The 22098-nt window shown below is 45.5% G+C and overlaps 1 protein-coding gene across 2 annotated transcripts in view; it reads left to right on the top strand.

The window, feature by feature from the left end:
* Sh3bp5 (SH3 domain binding protein 5) overlaps positions 1-22098 on the top strand; it is an 84047-nt gene that overhangs the window by 28368 nt on the left and 33581 nt on the right. For both annotated transcript variants that reach the window (XM_042679834.1, XM_042679832.1), the window contains exon 3: positions 213-341. In XM_042679834.1, coding sequence (XP_042535768.1) covers positions 213-341 — 129 coding nt within the window. The remainder of the gene's footprint in view (positions 1-212; positions 342-22098) is intronic.

Genomic DNA, 22098 nt, shown 5'->3' with positions numbered 1-22098 from the left:
TGTACGATTGATGGTCATCCTAACAGTGTAGGTTCTAGATCATTGTCACTGCAAGAGAAAGTTCTTTGCAGGGTGCCAGTGTAGACACTGTCTTGTAAGGCATTGATGAGGGTATCTGCATGCTGGATAGAGTCCCTCCTGTGTTTGAAGCCAGTGTTGGCAGTGTCCTTTTTGTGCCTGAGCTGTATCTCCTCTATGGCCCCTGGCTGCAGGATGCCCGTCAGAAGTTCCGCTCTGTTCTGGTGGAGGCCACAGTGAAACTGGATGAGTTGGTGAAGAAAATCGGCAAAGCCGTGGAGGACTCCAAGCCCTACTGGGAGGCACGGAAGGTGGCGAGGCAGGTAAGAGTCCTTCAGACCCAACTGCACTGTGGGGGCCCTTGATGGTTTCCATATCTCCCATGGGGTCAGGACAAGTCATTCAGTGTGATGTGAAGTAGTCCTGACCATGTACACGGCTGCCCTTGCAATCCTCTCCTCTCCACCTGCTTCTTTTCAGCTCATGACACTATTAACAGTGTATGAGTTGGCATTTGACCCTGCAAGTGGGTGTCACCTTGCTATCCCCTGAACTGGGCAGCAGTGGGGATGTGTGACTGTGTCCTCCTTCCCTAGTGACAGCCTGGGAGGCAGGAGGAACACTGACTGGCTTTTTGTCCAGAGGAACAGAGACCAGAAAGTGAGAGAGAGAGAGAGAGAGGGAGAGAGAGAGAGAGAGTGTGTGTGTGTGTGTGTGTGTGTGTGTGAATTGGAGAGTTACACTCAGGTGATTGCTGGGGGGGCTGTGTGGAAGTTAGCTACAGTTTCCAAATGTGTTTCTTTGATCACCTGAGTAGTACTTGTGTAATGTGTTGTTACCTCCCAGCCTCTGAAAGCCAGGTTTTGTGACCACAGAAGGAAACGAGTCCCCAACAGTTACAGTGCCTGTTGAGTGCCAGGCCCTGGGCTGGGGCCTTTTCATTTAGACTGCTGCTGCTTTTTTTTAGTGGTCTTGGGGCTTGAAGTCGACCTGGGCACTGTTCTTGAGCTACTTTTCGCTTAAGGCTGGCTCTCTACCACTTGAGTTATGTACAGCTCCACTTTGGATTTTTTCTGTGATTAATTGGAGATGAGAGTCTCACAAACTTTTCTGCTCAGGCTGTCTTTGAATCATGATCCTCAGATCTCAGCCTCCTGAGTAGCTAGGATTACAGGCATGAGCCACTAGTGCTGCTGCTTTTTATGCTGTTACTGGAACTTGAACTCAGGGCCTGAGTGCTTTGTTTGTTTGTTTTTTTCACTTAAGGCTACGGCTCTGCTACTGAGCCACAGCTCCATTCTAGATTTCAGTGGTTCATTGGAGATAAGATAATAGTAAAGATAATAGAAAAGCATGGACTTTTCCTGCCCAGGCTGGCTTTGAACCTTGATCCTCAGATCTCAGCTTCCTGAGTAGTTAAGATTGCAAGCATGAGTCACTGGGTACCCAGCTCATTTAGGCTTCTGTCAGTGTCTCTTCAGCATGAATCATCAACCCTGTGGTGTGTCTTAGGATAAGAACTCAGATTTCTCCCAAAGACCTGAGGAGTTGGTCCAAAGGAGAGCCCAGTAACAGTGGCCAGGTGTCACCCTCCTGGGTGCTTATTACATGATTGAAGATGATGCTTCCAGGAGCTTCCCTGTGAAAGGAAATATTTAGAGAGCAACCACAAAAGTAGTATTAGTGTCTGCCATGTATGTGCATCATACGTTTTGAGCACCAAGGAGAAGATACCAGTAGAGTGGGAAACGAAACCCTGGAAATCTAGGAACAACTTAAGATCAGATTCTTAGAGGATGGAAGGCTAGGATTTAATAGTTCCCTTCTATACCCTGTCACTAAAATGTTATAGTGACTGATGGCTCAGCCTGGGCAGAGAGGTCCTTGAGACTCTTGTCTCTAATTACCCAGCAAAAAGCCGGAAGTGTGGCTCAAGTAGTAAACCACCATCCTTGAGTGGAAAAAGTCAAGTTGAGAGTGTGAGGACCTAGGTTCAAGCTCCAGTACTGGCACATACAAAAACGTCTTCCAAGGACTCCTTACTGATTTGGCAGTCCAACTGAGATCCCATCTTTGTGTTTAGGGTTTGCGCTCTGAGCCTGGAGCTGAGGTTCAGGTCTCAGCTATGAGAGACCCTTCTTCCTTCCCGTCTGGTCTCCAGCAAGCTGCAAGCAGCTCCCTTTCACCAACTCCGGACCTCACCCAGCCTCAGCCGTTGGAAGGAGAAGAAACCCTCTGAGATTGGCTTTCATGCCCCATAGCTTCCAGAACCTTGAGGTGTGCTGCCCTTCCCTCTAGGGGGTTCATGTTGCAGAGTCTTTAGGGTTCCCCTGGACCACCAGGGATATGTTTTGCATACTGTTTCTCACTGTCTCCCACTGTTGTTCAGTTTGAGGAGAAATTTCTGATAGTTCAAAACATTGAATAATACCAGAGAGATTGTAATTCTGGGTCCTTTTTTTAAAAACAAAACAAAACAACAACAACAAACAAACCAACAGTACTAAGGCTTGAACTCAGGGCCTAGGCCCTGACCTTTAGCTTTTTTCACTCAGGTCTGGCACTCTGCCACTTGAGCCACAGTTCCACTTTCAACTTTTTGGAGGTTAATTGGAGACAGGAGTTTCATGGACTTTTCTGGCCTGGCTGACTTAAAACTGTGAATCTTAGATCTCAGTCTCCTGAGTAGCTAGGATTACAGGCATGAGCCATAAACTCTCAGCCTCTCTTCTGAGTCTTTTGTAACACTTGTATTTATTGTCCATTGATTCTTCTTAGCCCATAAATATCTATACAGACTTAAGTATTGCTACTCCTTAAAACCTGAAATGCTCCAAAATCAAACCATTATTTTTGCTGTTGGTGGTGGTCATGGGGCTAGAACCCAGGGCCTAGGTGATGCCTTTTAGTTTTTCTGCTCAAACCTATCACTCTACCACTTTGCTCCACAGCTCCACTTCTGGTTTTCTGATAGAGATAAAAGTCTCATGGCCTTTCCTACCTAGGCTGGCTTTGAACCATGATCCTCATATCTCAGCCTCCTGAATAACGAGGATTACAGGTGTGAGCCACCAGCACCTGGCACAAGTGGAAAACTGTATACCAAAAACACTTAGGAATTTTTTTGGCATAGAATTTTCTTTAGTCTCTGTGTATTAAGTATCCAAACAAGCTATATGCAAATACAAAAAAAAAAATGAAATGCTTCTGGGCCCAAGGATTTTGCACAAGGGATATTTACCCTGTGAACAGGCCCTGGAGAAGCGGGACCTAGAAACAGGTCTGTCAGGGAATCTTCTGAGGGTTAAGGGAATGGCTTTCCCTACTGACATTTTCTTGCCTGGTATCCTGAACTCTGATTTGGTAGAGATGACCTTGAGGTGGCCCTCTGGTTCAGATCCATGGTCCCAGTTGATGAATTGTATCCTGCTTTGGCAGTGCTGATGTCAAGCCTGCTGCTACCTCAGGACCTTTGAACTTGCTGTTCCTTCTTTGAGACATTATCTTAATCCTGATATTTTCATGGCCCAGTTTCTGTCCAAAAGTCATGTTATCCATGAGACCTTCTGGAGTTAACATATTTAAGATGGAAATTCCCAGTGTCTGTCTCTGCCACCTCCAGCCTCCATCCCCTGACTTGCTTTTCCTGTGTTGAGCTGCTCACCATCTGGCTTGTTAGTTGATGTGTTTGCAACGAATCAAATTTGCTGGAAAAGATTTCACCTGTTTGGTTCATGACTTGTTTGCAATGCTACATCTAGGAGGCATTCAAGTAGCTAATAAAAGAAGAGACAAAAGTGAACGATGGGACTAAGGGCCACTGGCAGATCACTCACCCTTTGTTACCTCCCTACTCGTGGGGGGACGTGAGGCTTAATCTTCCTGTGTTTTTTCAATGTTGTGTGTCTGTATGTGTCTATCTTTCTGTGTGAGTATATTAGATCTGTGTCTATGTGCTAGTACTAGATCTTGAACTCAAGGCCAGGTTCAAGTGCTTAGTGTTCAAGTTGTAGTGTTTTTGTTTTCAAAACTGGTGCTCTACCACTGGAGCCACAGCTTCACATTCAACTTTTTGTTGGTTAATTAGAGGTTAATCTCTAATTAATCTCAGAGACTTTTCTACTTGTGCTGGCTTCACACTGCAGTCCTCAGATCTCACCCTCTGGAGTAGCAATTGTAGGTGTGAGCCATCAGCACCCAACATCCCTCCAACTTCTGTCCTGTCTCATAGCTAAGCAGGCAGAGAGTGGGAAGACAGGCACAGTTCAGCTTTGTCTGCTTTTGGGTTCATCCAATTGCATATAGTGCCATGAATCTCAGAGTAGATTTCATACCTGCCCCTGCTTTTCTATACCCAAATCCTCTTTGATGGGAAAGAGGGTTGGAAGGAACTGGGTTGGGAGACTGAGTCTGTTGGGTAGAGGACATCTCTCCCTCCTCTCATCTTTCCTCTTGTCCAGAGGACAATATGACCGAGTCCTTTGTGCAGTCACAGATGCCCAGGTCCTCAGGATGACTGGCATTGAAGGGAATGGGTCCTAGGTTTGTTACCTGCACAGCCTCCATGACCTCCTCCCTGCTTGTTGGTGTGGGAAGAAGGAGGAGAAGGGTCAGAGTGGACCCTGCTTGCAGCCTCCAGGGACCTCGTTGGTCTCTGGCCAAGGAACTGGAAGAATGCTCAGGCTGAAGCGGGAACGGATACTACATTTCATCTCTGTGGATGGTGGGTCACCTGGGCTTGGGGCCAGATGGCACGAGTGTTCGCTGACCTTCCTGAAGGTGCCTGGGGCAGTGGCCACCTCCTGCTGCTGCCGAGGGGGCTTCCTGTTTTCTTCCTCTGCCATGTTCCTACCCACCCCTTCCTTTTCATATTTATAAACCCTCTGACAGCCCATCGAGGATGGTGCCAGAGTCCTGCAAAGCAGTTCCTTTAAGGACATCTTTCTTGTTGTCCTCATCCTCCAAATACTGACAGTCAAGGGACCCATATGGCTCTTATAACTTACTTAGGTGAGCTAATGTGTCTTCCAGTGGAACCCTTCCTTATATGAGCCTCGATTTAGCTTCCCTTCAGAAAATTAGGATTTATGGTGGAAAATGTAGAAAATGGATGAAAACTTAAAAATTAAAAAAACAAATACCTCCAGTTCTTTCTGTTACATGTGGTGTGTATCCTCTTGGCTGTTTCTGATCCTACTGGAATTGTGGTTTTATACATCTGAAGTGGCAGCATCTCAACTGAACATGAGCACTTCTGGCTTTTGGGTGGTTAATTGGGGATAAGAGTCTCACAGTCTTCAGACTTTTTCCTGCTTGGCCTGGCTTTGAACTGTGATCCTCAGATCTCAGGCTTCCAAGTATCTAGGATTATAGGTGTGAGCCACCAGCACCTGGGTTATCAACCTTATTTTTAACCGGTTGGAATGTGTCAGAAGACAGAGGGGTTCATTGCAAACCAAAATACTCGCAGTATGATATCATGCCATGTCCTTTTGCAAAGTAGAGAAGTAGGACTATATTAGCAATTTGCAGAATGGCTGGGCTAGAGGACAGTTAGTGAAGTTTGGCTTCTGGAGCAGCCAGTTTGGCTTCCCACCTAAGAGCTGAGGGACCTTTGGCAAGTCACCTAATGTCTGAGCCTCAGTTTCCTCAAAAAATAGTTATGTATCCCTTAGCTCAAACTGCCTTGTAATTTAGTGGTTTATGAAACAGTTTAGTTAGCTGAGCAGTTCTTCTGATCTCATGCATATCTGTTTTTGTGCATACACAGTCAGTTGGCAGATTGGGTGGGGGCTGGCTCACCTTGGATGGCCTTGTGTTGGTTGATTGACAACTGGGGGGAGCAGGGGCAACAACTGAGCCAGTTGTATGTCACATCCAGCAGGCTAGCCTGGCCCTTTTCCTGCGATTCCAGGAAAGGAAAAGTCATGCCCTTCTGCTTGTTTCTACGCTTCTCAACTGATAGCTGGGTGTGGTGGTATACATCTGTCCCCCTATAGGCTAAGATTGGGAGGGTTATGGCTCCAGGTTAGCACCTGGAACAAATAGGCTGTGAGACCCCATCTTGGTGAGAAAAGCTAGGCATGGTAGTACACTCCTGACAGCTATGATGAAAAGCCAAATATAGGCAGCCAAAAAAAAAACCTGCCTGGGCAGGATGTAAGAACCCATGTCAAAAATAACCAATAGAAAAAAAGGGCTAGAGGCATGGCTCAGCAGTATAGCACCTTCCTAGCCAGTGTGAGGTCTCAGTTCAAAACTTCAGTAATGTCAGATAGAGTATTCCAGATAAATTTTTCTATTAAATATTGAATATAGTGAGTCTGCTGCCTTAAAAAAAGGCTAGGTCTCACACCTGTAATCTTAGCCACTTGAGAAGTAGAGATCAGTAGGATCAATGATTAACGCCAATTCTGGACAAAAAGACCCCATTTTAACAAAGAAATCAGTCATGGTAGTTTATGCCTATTATTCAGGAGGTAGAGGTAGGAAGATCCCATTCTAAGGCTAATCCAAATAATAAGCTCTAGACTCCATTGAAAAGTAGCTATAGTAGCCTGCCTACCAAGTATAAGGACTTGACTTCACATCCCAGTACTGAGGAAAAAGAAAAACTCAAGGATAGAGAAAGATGCAAACCTCTGCTGGCCAGGATGTGTGTGTAAGATGTAGAGATAGTGGGGGTAGATAAGTGACCCCAGGCAGCCTGAGTACTGAGAAGCTAGTGCAGAAAAGGAAAATAAGTTGGAAGGAGCAGCCTGGTCCAAAGCCCTCTTTGCCAGCCCAAAGGGCCAGTGTGATGGGGCCCTGAACAGATGGAGTTATGCGTCCAGGGAAATGAAGCAGACCCTAGGCAGCCCAAGCCTTCATTGCTCTTACATTAATACCCAGAGGAAGGAGTGCTGCAGCCTGCCTTTGCTCAGAGATTCTGGACCCTTCTTGAGTAGAGGATGAGAGGTGAGGTTTAGCCAAAGTGAGATATAAACTCAGAAGCATGGCCCACGGAAGTTCATACCTTCTTGGCCCCACTGCTATTGACTACTAAGTTCCAGACACCATTTCAGCCACTTTCATATTATACCAAGAACCAAACACAGGTCTTGTCCTTATGGAACTGACATTCTTTCTTGGGAAAAGATAGAGGATGGAGAGCAATAGCAAGATCTGTTCATCTGAATAGGATGTGTGTGCATGTGCCTGTGCATGCACACTTCTCCACTTTGAGCCTAAGACCATGGAGGACTGAGTGGGGGTGGAGACATGCTGCATCTCAGCATTTCCTAAGTATCTCTCCTTTGTCCTGCTATTGTGGAGCACAGGCTGTGGTCTGCATTCTCCAGGTCCCCATCTGCACAAGAAACAAGGTGGCATTATTCATGACAGACGCACAGACATCTGATTCTTTTTTGTTTCTTTTGATACAATATCCTTCTGTGTAGCCCCAGGTTGGCCTCAATTTATAAGCCTCTTGCCTCAGTTTCTAAATACTTAGATTACTAGCATGGTAAGTACCACTATCCTAGGCAGCTGGTTCTCATTCATAGTAGCCACATGACTGTTGTTGAATTATCCAGTATTGGGGGCAATTACTCATTGAGGTATTGGAGGGTCTGTTGTAAATCATCCTAGAAGCCACACTTTAAAATATAGAATATTGGAGTCTTTATTATACAGTTAACAGGCCGCCAATTGTTACAAAGGTCTTGCAGCACGTAAATAAATACACATAACACAGCTAGGAAACATGCTAAAGAGGAAAGAAGTAAAAAACAATGCCAACAAACCAATTCAGCTCCAATGGAGAGCTGAATTGGGACTCCATGATGACTGGAGATGAGCCAGGACACAGGACAAGATCACGGAGACACACGTGGCAGCTAGGCTGGTCCAGGCCTAAATAGGTCGGCATAGATCCTCAGGAAATTCCCAGTCCCAGGCACTAGACTGACAGATTCAATAACCTATCAGCCAAGTGCCTGCCCCTGCCTCCAGAGGTCCGGGAATGTGATGGGGCAGGGGAGGCGGAGTGATTCCTTCCCCCAGCATGAAGACAAGATACATCCACCATGTGACCAATATGGTACTGGCCAGACTTGACTCCCTTACTTCAGGTCTAGCCCTGAGAGACTTTTATATTTTATATTTTTATTCTTTTGTGCCACTACTGGGGCTTGAACTCAGGGCCTGGCATTGTCTCTTTTTTCTCAGAGCTAGTACTCAGGTAAGTGAGACGTGGGAACATGTGTCTGGTAGGCAGAAAGTGGACCACACCACTTTGTATGGACAAAGTTTATTAAACATATGCTTATATGCAGTATATGGGCATAGAAAGTAAATCTGCAGTCACAGGGCAGTCATGGGGCAGAATGTTAACCTTAAACAGTTTTCCAGGAACACAGTTTCCTTTAGTTAGTGAGCAGGAAGAGTTAATTGTTGTCAGCAAAGGTGAAGCAGTTTCATGTGATCAAAACTTATAAAGAGAAAGCAAGGTGCAGGTGGGCTCCATTAGAAACACAAAAGGGCATAATGAGGCTTTGTTCTACAGAATTATTTAGAGGAGCTCGAAGGGCACTTTCCCCATGTCCTCCACCAAGGTTATGGCCGGGCATCCAGACCTTCGTCCAGATAGGGAAAGAGCTCCTTCCTTCCATCATGGAGGCTGCTGCTGGGTATCCCAACCTTTGCCAAGATTATGGCGTTTTCTCCTCATTCACTAGCATACATAAACCTCACACAGCACCCGGATTCTCAGGCGGGGTCACGCCGAGTCTGTGTCTCCAACACTACGACACAGCTCCACTTCTGGCTTTTTGGTAGTTAATTGGAAATAAAGTCTCATAGCTTTCCTGTCCAGGCTAAGATCCTTAGATCTTGGCTCCTGCGTAGGATTACAGGTATGAGCCACTGGTGCCCCACTGTTTCTGTGTAAAGACACCACAAGATATGTATATATTTTATAAATACATTATTACAAATAATTATGTATTTTATAAATAATTTCTTTATAATAAAACACTAGTCAAGAAGGGTTCTCCCCCTGAGTGATATGACTAAATCCTCAGCTTTCCACCTCACACAGTGCTCTATGGTTGAGTCTGTTGTAATGTCTCAGGCATTGATAGCACAAATGTAGCTACTCACCATCTTTCCCATTGCTCCATTGTGCACTATAAATGTCCCTTTAGTATTTACAAGAGCAAAATCATGTTCACATTGGCAAATTCTTCTTTTCCTGTTTGTGCTCTGCTGTGCTATGGACTCATTAACTCATGGCCAGCATAGCTGTGCTCAGTAACACCCACGTTTGCTTTATGAAGAACATCACTGAAAGGAATCTTTCACATCCATCCCAGGGGATCATGTGGAGGCAAGCAGGCACAGGAAGATTATTATAAGGCTTATTAGAGGAGCCATATTTCCCCAAAGAGGGAGCACATGGCATCCATCCCTATCTAGGTATAGCAGGAGGGTCTGGGGGCAGGAACTGAGGAAGGTCCCTGCTCAGGTGGGGCTGGGTGGAGAGAGGGAGTGGCCAGGTGTATTGTGGGAACTGCATGGCAGGGAGGAGCTCAGGTATGGGTGGAGCTGAGGACTAAAGGTGGCCATAATGTTAACATTTCCCCACTTTGTTATTTAACAAAATAGGGGTACCAGGCTGGGGGTATGGGCAGAGGTTGTTCGTTCTGGAGCTATTTTTGCTGAAAAGAGGCTTCTTGCTGAAGCAGGGGTTCCTGCTTCATTGCTTGGCCAGGTATGGTCCGAGGCATTTTGCTTGACAGTTTGGCTGGTAAAGGTCCTCATCTTTTCCATGACAATAGTTATCTAAAATGCAAGGCACAATTAAAAGGCAAAAATTGCTGTTAGTAGCCCAAGAGAGGAATTTGATATGGGGGGATTGATTCTCAGAAGGGGCTATCAAAGACCTGAGATTGCCTTTTCTGTCTCAGATTGGAGACATAGCATGGTACCTGATTCCTGGCATCCTGGAGCAGGGAGTAAGACTTTTCCCACTTTAGGATCTCATTAACCTGAGGAGGAGGTAGAAGAGATATTTAAAGGTACCAGAGCCAATGGGTGTCATGGCTCTTTTGGCTACTTCCTGCTGGCCTGGGGGCATTAAGGAGTCCCTGGAGCTGGGGTCTTTAGGGTCCAGGTCTGCGCTGGGCAAGGCAGAGCAGTGTAAATGATGCCTCCGTTTGCCTATAGTAACAGGATGGCCTTGACTTGTTCCCAGGTGACGTTCTGGGTGGAGGGCTGTTACCCTGTTAAAAGAAACTTTTGGAAAGGTCTGGCAAAAAGCCTGACAAGGTCAGTTAACTTGAATGACATAGGAGAATACACATTGGCCATGGGCCAGAAAAGTTCCATTTGGAGCATAAGTCCAGTTGTGGCCTATTAAGGGAAGGAGGAATAACTGGACTTGGGGCAGGAAGTGGGTGTCTAGGGTCTTTGGGGCAGCTGGGGAGAACATAATGGATTGGTTGGGAGTAACCAGTCAGAGGCTACTATAAATACAAATAGCAGGTAACAAAGGCAAGGCTGTGACTTTCCAGTTAGAAGGTAGACAGGTATAGATAGTAAGTGGGCAAGGAACTATTTCTTTTGATCTTCCAGCTCTGATTAATTTTGAAAGGGTGAGTGTAAGTGACTGCATTAGGTGTTATTTCTTCTTACTCCTCTCCATGGGTTTTTTTTTTTTTTGGTGAAAATACTGTGCAGAGGGGTTACAATTACATGGGCAAGGTAATGAGTGCATTTCTTTTTTTTTGGGGGGGGGGGTCCAGTCGTGATGCCTGAACTCTGGGCCTGGGCGCTGTCCCTCAGCTCTTCAGCTCAAGGCTAGCGCTCTACCACTTGAGCTACAGTGCCACTTCTGGCTTTTTTCTTTTTGCTTATGTGGTGCTGAGGAATCGAACCCAGAGGAATCGAACCCAGGGCCTCATGCATGCAAGGCAAGCACTCTACCACTGAGCCAACTTCCCAGCCCCATGAGTGCATTTCTTAACAAGCATTGTTGCCTCCTTTGTTTCCGCTTCCCATCCCTTCCCATACCCCCTTCACACCCCTACCTCTCCGTGGTTTTCTATTGTCAAGACTGACCTCATCCTGGGAGGGGCTCTCAGCTTTCGTTCCCAGGATAGCTTGTCCCAGTTGGCATTCACAGGGTATGAACTCAAGGCTTGGGTACTGTCCCTGAGCATTTCTACTTGAGGCTAGTGCTCTACCAATTAAGAGTTACAATGCCACTTTCAGCCTTTGGCCGGATATTTAGAAGCAAGAATCTCTTGAGCCATGCCTCTAGCCTGGCTTTTTGCTGATTAATTGGGAGATGGAGTTTAGAGGGATTCTTTGTGCCTGGGCTGGCTTTGAATTGTGGTAAAAGGAGTCTTTGTCACAAAAGCCCTTTTTACTTCCAATTAAAGCAACAAGGAGATCAGTGGAGAAAAAGGATATCTATAACTTGTTAACAATTGACTAACAATTACTTGCCAGAATTTTGTAATCACAAAACGCAGTAGAAGTTTTTTAAACTGCAACTGATTGGCACTCTAAGTACTGCCCATTGCCTCTGGGTGACCTGTTTAAAATGGCTAATATACAACGTTTAACTTTTAACAAATGTACAGACCTTTTCTTAAGCTACAGAAGCATAGCCTTTTTAGCACCCTGGTTTGTAAAAGCATTTTTCTGGCTGGCTGAGGAACCTGATCTCTAGTGACCCCAATAATGCCTACCTGTGTAGGCCTTTAGACAGATCTCAATAAAGACATAATCTCAGGTCCACAAACTTTCAATTTCCTTAGCAGATTAATTAATGTGGCTGGTGCCAGCTCAAAAGTCACTGACAATTAGGACTTTGAGCACATATAGGGGGTTTGGGATTTAAATTATCCCTCACATTTTATAACCTTAGCTTTTACTACTCACTATCACAGATGACTGGCAAGTTCCTGCCCAGTTAGACAGACATGGATGGGCATTAGGAAAGCATGCATACAAAATATCTTCCTATGACCTCCTGGCTCTGATACCAATTTTTGAAGGGCCAAGCACAAGTGACTTCAGGATCTGACACCATTTTTGCCATCCAAGTAGTTGCTTGTAATTGTCTTTAGATGTTCCAACATTGCTAGGGTCCCCAGAGTGCCTTTCTCCATGCTGGGATAAATGAATCCTTGGCATTCTCCTTGGTCGGTCACTGGACTTGAGCTCAGGGTTTGAGTGCTGTCCCTCAGCTCTCCAGCTCAAGGCTAGCACTCTGCCACTTTGAGCTCCAAAGCAACTCTGCTTTTCAGCACTCTGCTGAAAGATTAGAGCTAATCTCACAGGGACCTTTCTCTGCCCAGGTTGGCTTCAAACTGCAGTTCTCAATCAACGGATCTTTACAAATGGCCACTTTACTCCAAGTAAAAGCAACAAAGATGGTCACTGGAAGTAGTTTTATAAGCATGGTCTTACCTGGAACTTTTTAAGGGCCAAAGTTACATCTGACAAACTTGTCCTCTGTCCTTTATTATGGGCCTGCTGGAAACTTACAAAAAACTTATAAGGACAAACAGGAATAAACAATCATTTTGGTCACCCTAATTTATCTTTTTCCACTTTGAAATAAAAATTTAGGACAATTTTACTTTTTAAATTTTTCTTTGAGAGGCCAGCTGCTCCCCACAACTTCCCAAATTTTTACTAAGGGGAAGCCATTTTAAATCCCTTTTTTCTGGTCTCTTTAATTTGCATTTAAATGCCCATTGAAACATTGGGAAACACCCATTACCTCTTGGCCATAGGTTTAAACTAGCCACTTTTTTTTTTTCCTGCAGTCTGAGTTACCTTTAGGAAATTAGCAGGTTTTCTTAATTCAAGAATTACAAGCACTACTCTCTGCTCTTTTCTAGCTCTTTCTCAGCTCTTTCCTTCTCTTCTCTTTCCCAGCTCTCTCTTTCCACCTTTCCCAGATGCTCTCTTTTCTAGCTCTTTTCCAGCTCTTTTTCTCTTTTCTAGCTCTTTTCTCTCTTCTCTTTTCTACCTCTTTTCTGGTTCTTTTCTCTCTTTTCTAGCTCTCTCTCTTTTCTAGCTATCTCTTTCCCAGCTCTCTTCTCTTTCCCAGCTCTCTCTCTCTCCCAGCCGCGTGGAAGGCAAACATGGCCTGGTCCCAGCAGGTCTACTGAATAAACCTACCCCTTACCTGAAAAGAAAAAAAAAGAAAAGAAAAGAAAAAGAATTACAAGGAATAGCACGGAACCAAGAATCTAGACTTAGTATCTCTTTAACTTTAAAAATATATCCAGGGCTGGGAAGGTGGCTCAGTGATAGAGCGCTTGCCTTGCATGCCTGAGGTCCTGGGTTCGATTCCTCAGCACCACATAAGCAAAGAGAAAAAAGCCGGAAGTGGCGCTGTGGCTCAAGTGGTAGAGCTCAGGGACAGCACCCAGGCCCAGAGTTCAGGCTCCACAACCGGACCCAAAAAAAAAAAAAAAAAAAAATATATATATATATATATATATATATATATCCAATTGCAAAATAGCATAGATCTTTTGCTCATACACCCCTTATGGTCTAACTTGTGGGGATTAATATTACCGACAGATGGAAGGGAACAGAAACAAATATCTGAAGTGGCTTGTGGCATTTATTTATTTATTTATTTATTACCCTGAATTACCAGGCTTTTGGTCATGTGTGATGGAGCAAGGCCGGATCTGGGCAAGACTGTGGCATCTCCCAGCATGTATGGATTGTCGTACTTCCCACTGGCTACCTGCAAAACATCTACGTATACTAGCTGAAGACCTGGTTCACACTGGCTTTTGCAGGCTGGTGCTACTGCTTTAGGCAGCTGTGACAACTTTGTTCTGTTTCCTGGGCATTTCCCATGCACGAGAGCAAACTGCATCTGGAGTCACTCTGGTCCCTTGATCTTAAAGGGAGTTGATTGGTGCACAGGGGAGAAAACAGAACCTTAGCCTTAGTTTACCAGCCGTGGTCAGAGGTTCAATATTTAACTTTTAGCACAGATGGACCTAAGGAATGACAGACATCACAGCCAGCTTAATTACCAACTTCATTTACTGTGTAAAGGAAACCATTTTTTCTAACTCCTTTCTCAAGGCCTTTTAAAACTTCATGTTTTTTTCCTTTGGCTTATAGTCAGGTCTCAAAAATTTTAAAGCAATTCAGATTAAGTCACAGCTTCCATTGACAAAGATTTTTTTTTTTTTTTTTTTTAGTAAGCAGAATGCTTGCTAACTTTGAAACCATAACCATTTTACATATTTTACATAGACAAATAGACATGTTTGTGCACAGGTCATAGAAGCACACTTAGATTTTAAAATGGATAGCTTAAGGTTTTTTTTTTTAAATTTTAGTGGTATTATTTTGCCCAATTATGTTGGAACCACACATGGTCAATTGAAAACACAAAAACTTTGCCAACAACAAAAAACTTTTCAGTAAACAGGAGACAAGACATGAACACAGACATGTGCCATGACATAATGGCACCTGGGCTGGTCAGGTCATGGAGGAGGGTCACAGAAGAAAGTTGAGTTGGGGTGAAATCAAGTTGGGGTGAAATCAAGTCGGGGTGAAATCAAGTCGGGGTGAAATCAAGTTGGTGGGAAACAGCAGCTGAGTTACCACAGTGTTAAAATGGCACATCTGCCACTTGGTCAATACTAGATCTAACAACAGAATTTAACAATCTCCATGCTTAACAAGAACAGAAAACCTTTTAGCTAAAGTTCCTGTAGTAGGAAGACCCCTACTCAGGCAGGCAAGCCCATCTTATCATCCAGAGTGACAGAGGCCACCACAACAAAGTTGTTAACAAAGAAGCAACTTCATTGAGAAGGTTCCTACACTGGCCAGTGCTCAGGAGCTGATACTGCAACCCTGAGCAGCCCCCATTCTTTGGTTTTTAAAGGCAAAATCCATGAGGTTGAGCCTGGTCACAAGCAGGTGACCAATGGGATTGTTACACACAAAGGATTGTATAGTCATACCAGACCACACACAGGTGGCCAATAGGCAGTTTACTGTAAGCATGTGCAAAAGGCACGGTTTACCGTAAGCATGTGGTGTTACCAGTTGGAGCCAGATTATAACCTATCTGCCTTATGGGTCAGTCTTTAACTCAAACATCAAGGGTGAGTTACATTGTTAAGGGGAAGGGGACCAGATGCATTTTTTCCATTCCATGAACTAGGCCCATCAAGTCAAAAATCCCTAAAACAAAGGCAAAGCTCAAAATGGAATCATACCAGCTGGGACCCCATCTCAGGGTCCACTTCAGTTCCTCTTTAAAACAACACAATAATTTTGTACACTTTTGGGAATAGCCAATCTTGCTGACTTTTCTTGGTAGTTTAAAGTTAAACTCATCTAATTTTTCACATAATGATGACAGTTTTATCTTTTTTTTTTTTTTTTTTTTTGCTGGACGTGGGACCTGAACTCTGGACCTAGGCGCTGTCCCTCAGCTCTTCAGCTCAAGGCTAGCGCTCTACCACTTGAGCCACAGCGCCACTTCCGGCTTTTTCTGCTTATGTGGTGCTGAGGAATCGAACCCAGGACCTCATGCATGCAAGGCAAGCACTCTGCCACTGAGCCACCTTCCCAGCTTGACAGTTTTATCTTAAGAAGTTTCCATACATATAATATTATTATGCACAAAGATCTTAAAGTGTGCAAAATGAATACCAGCCTACATTTTCCTGAATTTTTTTTTTTTTTTGATCGTGGGGCCTGAACTCTGGGCCTGGGCACTGTCACTCAGTTCTTCAGCTCAAGGCTAGCACTCTACCACTTGAGCTACAGCGCCACTTCCGGTTTTCTGGTGGTTTATTGGATATAGGAGTCTCATGGTCTCCCTTGCTCGGGCTGGCTTTGAACCGTGATCCTCAGATCTCAGCCTCCTGAGTAGCTAGGATTACAGGCATGAGCCACCAGCGCCCGGCTTTTCCTGAATATTTTTAGTGGCAAGAGATTTTTTTTTTTTTTTTCCAATCTTACTAAGACAAACTTTTAAACAAATTACTCTGGCTGGGCAAATTTTTTTCCAAGGCTTGCTTGCTAGCAGGTATATTAGCATACCAAATACCTTTTGTTCAAGAATGCTGGATTTAAGTTCATTCTACCTAGTATGTTTAATTGGAAGGAGAGGTTATCTGAAGCTAATTTTAGCCTTTACCAGAAGGGGGCAGAGTTTAAGGGGAGAGGGAGAGAGAGTTTTCACTGCCCGAGCACTCACAGAAGCAGAGTTTTAAATTTGGGGCCAAATTTGATTGCAAAGAAATTTAGTTGTGTCCTTTCCATGGTAAGTGGCCTGGAACCAAAAGCTTGCTGTGGAGCATCCTTGGCAGTGCAATTTGGCTAGTAAAGGTGTGTGTGGCGGGGGTAGGGGGTGGCGGGGGGACCAGCAGTGGGAAATGTCATGTTTTTCCACAGGGACCCTCAGCCAAGGTAGGCCCTTGCAGTGAGTTCCGGGTACTTGGCCAAGATTTTGCGCAGTTGGAGGCTTGGTAGTCCACCAAGGCCCAGGTGGCCTTGCTGCAGAAATATAGAATCTCTGGTCAACTGGTCACTTACCTGGGGTTAGGACTTAATTAGCCAGTGTTGGACTGGCAGCAGGTAGAGTGCTTGGTCCTTTGGTGACAGGAGTGTAGGATCATGGGTTAGGTTCCGGGGCAGCTGGTGAGACCACTGTTCGAATTGGAGCAGGGAGCAAATCCACTGGGAAACTTATCCCGGATTTCAGCACCAAATGAAAGGAATCCTTCACACCCATACCAGGGGACCACGTAGAGGCAAGCCGACATAGGAGAAAGATTATTATAAGGTTTATTAGAGGAGCCATATTTCCCCAAAGAGGGAGCACATGCCATCCATCCCTATCCAGGTAGCAGGAGGGTCTGGGAGCTGGAAGTGAGGTAGGTGCATGCTCAGGTGGGTCTGGGCAGAGAGAGGGAGTGGCCAGGTGTATTGTGGGAACTCCGTGGCAGGGAGGAGCTCAGGTATGGTGGAGCTGAGGACCAAAGGTGGGCATGATGCTAACAATCGCAGCCTTAGTGTGTTTGGCAGCACAAGGAATCACTGCTGTCTTCGGGGGCCAATTAAACAGCAAAATCAACAAAACCACAAAAATTTGAAAAATGTGGCACACAGTAGACTTTGGAGAGATACTTGATTGTGGTGTGGGTAACTTGAGTGCTTTCTTTGCTCTGTGAAGAATGAAGATCAACTGTGTGGCCTGGTAAAGAGCCAGATAGAGGGCTAGGAATGGGGGCGGTGGGAGAAAGGCACATCTGACTTCTGCAGGCCAAGAAAGAGAACTGAGATCTGAGGATGGAGCTGGTGGACGCCTGGAGAGGCTGGCTCATAGCTGTAGGACAGGGCATCGAAGGAGCCCCATGGTTGTATGCACAGACAGCCCTACCCTCAGACCTGGCTAGCCAGCTGTTAGCCTTTCCTTCTCTCCAGGGCTCTTGAATAAGGGGCTATGAGGTCTTGGAGGGGTTGATTAGACATGCATGCCAGATGTGTTGTTCCTGTGTGAACAGCAACATCATTCTTAACAGTTCTAACAATGTGTTAGGTACCCAAACCTTTGTATAGTTGGGGTGTCATTTATCTTTCCTTTGTGTCCCCATTTTTCAGGTGAGGAAACTAGTTTTGGAGCCTGAAGACCTTTACGATTTTTTATTACAGAAGAAAAAGCTGGTGTAGGGATATGCCTGAATTCTCCATAGGCACATCCAGCCCTGACTGATGGAAAGTATGGTGGGCACTGGGCCCACCATATGGTGGGCACTGAACTCAGAGCCTGGGCCCTGTCCCTGAGATTTTTTGCTCAAGGCTAAAGCTCTATCACTTTGAACTACAGTTCCACTGAAGAAAATCAGAAGTGGAGCTGTTAATTGTAGTGAAACCCAGGCTGGCTTTGAACACTGATCCTCAGATCTTAGCCTCCTGAGCAGCTAGAATTACAAGAATGAACCACTAGTGCCCAGCAGTTACAGAATTTATATTAAGGTGACAAGATGGGCTTGGGGAAGGGAGGGGATAGAAGCTGACAGAGGCTGGAGAAGACAGTATGGACCCACATTCTGGGAGGAGAGCAGCGAAGACTGAGCCTAGGTCAGTCTGGTTCTGGTGTTGCCCTTTGCTAGACTCCTAGTGGATACTTGGGGACTAGTTTCAAGCCTGAGGACAGTGAAGCTGAGTGACTGGCAAGGCCAGACAGTGATTCCCCTGCCTGCCCTCTGCCTTTGCTGGGCTGGGGTACCTACTGGGGCTGCACAGGATGCTCTGTGGCATTTCCCAGCATCCATGTGGCTTTGTCACCGATTTCTACCCAGCCAGTTCAAACCAGGGAGCTTGGGTGAGGAGGTCTGGCTAGGTGACGTCCTTGCGTGGCCTCAGTCACCTCTCTCTGGGTGGCTAGGGTCAGATCCTGAGAACTGCGTCATCCTGGGGAGGGCACAGCCTAGAGTGAGGGGTTCTTGTCTCAAAACCAAATGAATTACAGCGAGCAGGGCAGCAGTGGCTAACCCCCTCTTACCCGGAGGACACAGTCTTGGCTGGAGTTTGTGGTGGCAGCAGCTGTGGTTTGGAAGTTGGGATGGGCTCTCAGGGAAAGAGATGGGCTGCAGCCCTTAACACAGAGCAGAGTCTTGGCCACAGTGCCTGGGGTCACCAAGAGGTGACTGCATCTCCAGTGTGCTGGGCTGGAGCTGCAGTGAGGGCAGGCACAGATGCTATGTGGAAGTTTCTCTATCACTTGATTTAACCTTTCCCTGCCAAGCCCAACAGAGGGATAGGTGGTATGCAGGGCCTTAGCCAGGCAGTGTATCACTTGGAATTTTGCCTAAATAATTCTTCTGTCCTCGTCCCCCAGGTGTTTCCTTGAGATGGGGCTGGTTCCAGGCCAGTGCTGAATGAGTGACAGTGTGCTTTCTGTGGCTAGCACATGCTGTTTGTTACCTGAGTGCAGTGACTAAGGGGAAGCAGGGTGGAGTCCTTAGTGCTTGAAACCACAAAGCTCCTGGGATGTTTCTTTAAACTGCTCTCTATTTTTAGTAAAATGATAGCACTGATGTATAAAGCCCCCTTCCTTCCCTTTCTGCGAACCTCAGGGCTCTCTTTAACTCTGTTTAAGGAGTTCAGATGTGTTTGTCAACATAGGTGGGCTTCTATATGTTGCCTCAGCCAGATAGCTCCATTCCTCTTGAGCACTTTGGTGGGCCTCCTTCCTGTCCCTGTTCTTGGCCTTGGGGATAGTACTGCTTTCCTTCCTTGTTTTTACCCTCTCCCTCCCTCCACAGGGATTGTGACTTCATATACTCTTCTGTGAAAATCTACCCTTAAGAACCGGAAATAATTAATTGATTCCAGGTGCTGTGGCTTATACCTGTAATCCTAGCTATTTAGGAGTTAAAGATCTAAGGATGCTGGCTCAAGACCAGCATGAGCAGAAAAGTCTATGAAACCATCTCCAATTAACTACCCAAAACCTAGAAGTGGAGGTGTGGCTCAAGTGATAGATCTCTAGGCTTGAGTAAAAAAGCCAAATAAACTAGGCCCTGGGCCGGGCGCCAGTGGCTCACGCCTAGCTACTCAGGAAGCTGAGATCTGAGGATCGCAGTTCAAAGCCAGCTGGGACAAGAAAGTCCATGAGACTTTTATCTCCAATTAACCCCCATAAAACCAGAAGTGGCACTGTGGCTCAAGTGGTAGAGCACTCTCCTTAAGCTGAAGAGCTGAGGGACAGCACCTAGGCCTAGAGTTCAAGCTCCATGACCAACCAAAAAAAAAAAAAAAAAACCAAAACAACTCCTTGAGGTCAAGCTCCAGTACCTGCACATGCATGCATACATACATAGTTGATGCACTGAGTTGAAGATAAAGCTCAGTGGTAGAGTTGCCTAACCCTTGCTTCCATTCTACCATGGCCAAAAAAGCAAAAGAACACAAATGGGCATGATGGTGTATACCTGGAATCTCTGCACTCGGGAGACTGAGGCAGGAGGATTGACAGTTTAACCTGATCTCTACACCGCAAGACCCTGTCTCACAAAACAAAAACAAAGAACCTGATATGCTTATTCCCAGCCCCAGGCAGAGTTTTCTTCTCTTCTTCTCTCCTTCCTCCCTCCCTCCTTCCCTTCTTTCCTTCCTTCTTTCCTTAAATGTCAAGTGTCAAGTCTACAGTGGAACATCCTTATAGATGGTAAACCAGAGTTAGAGTTGGCAGGACACCTAGATAAATTTGAATTTCAGATAATTTTCCCAAAGGATGCCTGTCCCAAGAAGTATTTATGACCTAAACTTAAAGGATTGTTTGCTCACCTGAAATGCAGTTTACCTTAGTCCTACATCCAACACACCCCACAGGAGGGAAGTTGTGGTGAAGGATGGCCAGGACAGAGGCATTTAGGGGGCAGCTGCCCTTTCCCCAGGCTTCTGAATTTGGAGCTGTGCAAGGCTCTGGTCTTCATTTGACTAGTCCTCAGCTTGGAGCAGACACAGGCAGGAGAGTTGAGGGCTAAAAATCTCCAGTGCCACTCCTACTCTGTTGGTTGTGGTTTCTCAGATAAGGAACTAGGGCTCAGAATTTTTTTCTGCCTCCTACAATCTTCACTAACAAGATTGCTGAGACCTGTTAGCCCCAAACAGAAATTTTTTCTTCATACGTGTGTGTGCCAATGCATGTGTGTGTGTGCATGTGTGCATGCCGGGCCTGGGGCTTGAACTTGGGGCCTGGGTGCTGTTCTTTAACTTTTCTGTTCAGAGCTAGCACTCTACTAACTTTCTGCTTTTTTTGTGATTAATTAGAAGAGTCTGAGACCTTCTTACCCAGGCAGGCTTTAAACCACGATCCTCAGATCTCAGCTTCCTGAGTAGCTAGGATTACAGGTGTGAGCTACCGGCACCCAGCTCCCAACAATTTCTGAATGCTTTGTGGGAGGCTATATCAACCAGGTCTCCTTTGAAGAATCTTCTGGAATGTGGGCCCTTCAGCTATTCCTTCCCCTGACTTCTTCAGTCACTTCTTGGTTTCTGTCTCTTTCCAGCTTTCTCCCCTTAATTAAGTCTTAGGGAGAAGAGATACTGGGATATGGACTCAGAGCCTCATGCTTGCTATCACTCTGTGGTCTCATTTGAGAATAGACATTGCAAAGAAATCATGCCATATAAGACACTATTAATGCACATAGCTCCCCTTCTGTTTGGTTCTGTACCAACACCCATGGCCATGGAGAATATACACTTCCACTCATGGATAAATGCACCCAAGGACACGTCCTGGGATAAAGAAGAGAAAGAAAAAAAAAAAAAACCACCTCACAAATGCCTAAAAATGATTGGATACAAGGGAGCTTGTCTGGGGCTTTTTTGTCTTGCAGCTGCATATCTTCATTTCATAAATATTTCTTAAACCTGTGTCAGCACCAGCCTGTGCCTAGGTATGGGAAGTAGATAATACAGTGTGCCCTTCTGAAGCTTCCCTGATCCCTAGAGGAGAAAGCCATCAACTGTGCACAAGTACCTGAGTCCCTGTGCTTTTCTTCTACAGCACTTTGACCCCAAGGCTTCTGGGCCTAGGAACTGAATAGGTTTGACTTGCCATCTAGTATGTTGGTATCTTCAAGTGTGAGTTGTGTGTATGTGCATGTGCCAGTGTGCCAGAACTGGAGCTTGAACTCAGGGCCTGGATACAGTCCCTTAGGTTTTTGTTTTGGTTTGTTTTTTTGCTCAAGGCTGATACTCTATCACTTGAGCTACAGCTCTACTTCTGGCTTTTTGGTGGCTAATTATGGATAAAATTCTCATGGACTTTCCTGCCTTGGCTGGCTTTGAACCTTGATCCTCAGATCTCAGCTTCTTAAGTAACTAGGATTATAGGCATGAGCCATCTGCACCTGAAGAGTTGTCTTTTTTTTCTTCTCCTTCTGGTCTCATGCCATTCCCTTCATGGATTTCTTTCCTGGCCTGAAGGCTCAAGGTAGAACATGCTTTGAGTCTCCAATTTCCAAAGTGGGTTGCTGTTGATGGAGTCACTCGGTATATAACAGG

This window comes from Dipodomys spectabilis, unplaced genomic scaffold (genome assembly GCF_019054845.1).
Source record: "Dipodomys spectabilis isolate Male_0828 unplaced genomic scaffold, ASM1905484v1 ptg000054l, whole genome shotgun sequence".
Taxonomy (NCBI): Eukaryota; Metazoa; Chordata; class Mammalia; order Rodentia; family Heteromyidae; genus Dipodomys; species Dipodomys spectabilis.
Note: the sequence above shows the minus strand (reverse complement) of the source record. Positions and strands in the feature narration are given on the sequence as shown.